The 3,270-nt window shown below is 49.8% G+C and overlaps 1 protein-coding gene across 1 annotated transcript in view; it reads left to right on the top strand.

Annotated features, from left to right (window-relative positions):
- Positions 1 to 3,270, top strand: part of HMCN1 (hemicentin 1) — a 359,897-nt gene that overhangs the window by 254,777 nt on the left and 101,850 nt on the right. The window contains 1 exon segment of the mRNA XM_006023882.3: positions 544 to 747. Within this exon segment, the coding sequence (XP_006023944.1) occupies positions 544 to 747 (204 nt within the window).

Genomic DNA, 3,270 nt, shown 5'->3' with positions numbered 1-3,270 from the left:
CCTCCCGAATCACTTGCATCAGGTTTTCTGTCTGGATTCTGACACTGGCAGACACCTCTACATGCCACTCCTGGTCTGCGATCACATGGATTAAAGCAAGCTGTGTGCTTGTAGACCGGGTGCAGCAAACATATATACACACCTTAAAGCATCTACTGATACCACTGTTGAAGATAGGATGCTGGGCTAGATAGACCATTGGTCTGACCCTATATGGTACTTCTTACATTCTTATATTCTAGAAATATAATTTAAGGAAGATAAGTGTAAAATTTCTCCAGTTATAGATCAGGAAATTGAGGCACAGGCAGGTAAATGGCTTGTACAAGAGCTGCATTCAGAAATGAAAGGTCTTCATCTGTTCTTGAGACTTGGGACTTTCATGGCTGTTGCAATGGGGACTAATTTAGGATGCTTAATTAGTCACGTAGCTCTAAGTGCTATTTAAGAAGTCCAGTACTGTATCTTTTTGTTCCTGGATTTTTAAAATATCTATTTCTATTGTAAAACATTAACATAAGCTTTCTTTTTTTCTGAGCATAGTTCCTCCTAGTTTCCGAAAACTACATGGAGAGTGGCAAGCTGGTAACATTGTGGATATTGGCAGAGGTGGAGAAACCAAAGATGTTATACTCAACAATCCCCTTTCTCTTTACTGTGAAACCAATGCTGTTCCACCTCCTGTTCTCACATGGTACAAAGATGGCTACCCTTTGACCTCCAGTGATAAAGTACTAATATTACCAGGTGAGTAGTTTCACAAATCACCTCATGATTTATAGTGCTTAGAACATGTACATAATAGTATTTTTCATCTTCAAAACCATTAATGTATTATTAATTTTGAACAAAATACATCCTTAATTATCCTTTTTGCTTCATTAGAAATTTTTATTTTGAATGTCCAGACCTGCATGTGTTTTTACATTCTCTTTCCTTAAAAAATAGAAACATATAACTCAGGCCTTTCTAACAACTGAGTAGCTGGGGGCCATAGGCTCTCCTATGGAGTGCCCTTCCCTCGCTGCACTGCACCAACACCTCCATGCCACATGGGGTGCTCAGTGCAGAGTCTCCTTCAAGACTCTCTGTGAGCTTCAGTGTACACTTCCTTATCAAACCATCATGGCCCCATGCACAACCCTTTAATGTGGAACTTTTGCTCCATGTGTCAGTAACAGAGAGCGTTTTCTGCAGTTTGGGAATCCCAGGTACATGTGCACCCCCTGTGCATGGCGGTGCACCCCCTGCAAAAAGGCACCAACAACATTGTCAGTGGTGCCTACAGGTGGTCACCACTCACCATCCCTGATCACCAGTCCATGATTGCCCTTGACTGCTGCCGACACTGCTGGTGGTGCCTGCGGGTGGTTGCTGACCTGTGGTCAGCACTCACTGTCCCCCCACTCCTCCCCCCGCCACTGCCAACAGTGCCGGTGGCATCTGCAGGAGCTCCCTGCTCCCTGCTGATTGGTTCCTGCCACCACCAGTGCAGCCGTGCCCCCCCAGCCTCAGAGATCATGCGCCATTCATAGGGAATCCATTGCAGAACTATGTAGATGCCATATAGACTTAGGCTAAGTCCACACATTCAAAAATTCCAAATCAGAATTGATTCAATCTTTGCATGTCAGTCTAACCTGTGTACATTGAACCAATTTGCAAGACTTTTGATTCCAGAAATGCAGCCCCATGCCTGTAGTGGTTCACACCAGAAGTCGGGGTGCTAGAGAGAGCTGTCCTTTCCTTTCCACAGTGGCCAAGGGAAGCTGAGTTGAGGGAGGGGGCATGGCCAGGCCCCAGCAGGCCTGAGTATGATTTAAACCCCACCCTGCAGGGACTCCAGCCTAGGTGTGCCTGGATGGGGAGTGGAGAAGGAGCCTTTGCCAGGCTTTTTGTGGGGAGGGAATGTGGCCAGACCCTGGGCCCCAGCTGGCAGTGAGAGTGGGGGCATGGCCAGACCCCCACCCCCACCCCATGGAGGAGGGGGAGAGCCCTGCCTGCCACAGTGGCTCTGTGGCGGGCCAGTAGGGGGTGCTTCTGTGCTGAGCCACCCACCTCACTGTGCCCGACCACCTTCCAGGTGGTCTCCCTGGGGGCACCTCCCCGGCCAACCCCCTTCCTGGAGCACACCTGCTAGCCTGGGGGTAGAGCTGCCACCACCCAGGGACAGGCTTGATTCTGGCACTGTGCCCCCTGGGAAACACAGGCGTAGTAGCCCTCGAGGGTACTTGATTCACTTCAAGAACTTGGGGTGTTTCCCTCAGTTGGAAGCACAAGTAGTGGTCTCCCTTAGTCAGCCAAACCAAGGGGACCCCAAGGCATAATCTCAACCCACTCCCAATAAGTCTTCCTCGCTAGGTACAAAGGAGAACTTTATTGGTTACAAGGAGTAGGTTTGGATTAGGGTACAGAGTTGAGTAGTATCAGAGAAATCCCATATTGCAAACAGGGTGGCTGGAGGAGACTTTGATCATGCATCTGAGTTACTGCAAGCTATATCTCTAGTTAGATCTCAGGTAGCTTACTCACAAGTATCATCCAGAGGCAGGTGGAGATTCCCTCTGGAGGCAGGCAGTTCCTTGATCATGAGTTTTGAGAGAGAGAGCAAGTTTCAGATGGTCCACCTCTTCTCTCTCTCTGAGTCTTCCTCATGGCTGCTGCCTCTTCCTCCTGGGTGGTCCATAACTTATATAACCCGTATGGCCTCATTTACCTGGTCCAATGGAGGCCAGCACCTATTGGCTGTCAGCCAACCAATCTGAAATGCATCACTGGTTGCTGGGCAGACTGACAGTCTCTAGCCTACCAGGGAGCCCAAGCCCCTCACCCAGGGAGGTGAGGCCAGTCACGTAGACAGAGGGAGCAGGTTTCCCCCCTCCCTCAGGAATGTATCCAGCTCAGGTTACCTAAAGAGATAGGGTAAGGTGTGTACCCTCTGCAGGGCCCATACAAACCAAATTGTCACAGAGCAGAGTTTTTGGGGAGAAACAGAGGTAGCCTTCTGCTATAGCTCTATGACAGCCCAGCCTGGACATGGTGAGCCAGGAGTGCAGTTTTTCCCCCTCTGCCCCACAGTGGGGCCCAGCACTGTGCCCTAAGCCCCAAGGTAGCACCACACAGAACAATCCCCCCACCCCCACCCCACAGTGGGAGAAGGAGGAGGAGGGGGAGAGCCCTGGCCCAGGCCAGCCCTTATTCATAGATTCATAGATTCATAGATGTTAGGGTCGGAAGGGACCTCAATAGATCATCGAGTCCGACCCCCTG

This window comes from Alligator sinensis, unplaced genomic scaffold, assembly GCF_000455745.1.
Source record: "Alligator sinensis unplaced genomic scaffold, ASM45574v1 scaffold468_1, whole genome shotgun sequence".
In the NCBI taxonomy this organism is placed as follows: Eukaryota; Metazoa; Chordata; order Crocodylia; family Alligatoridae; genus Alligator; species Alligator sinensis.
This window is presented reverse-complemented; position numbering and strand designations above follow the sequence as displayed.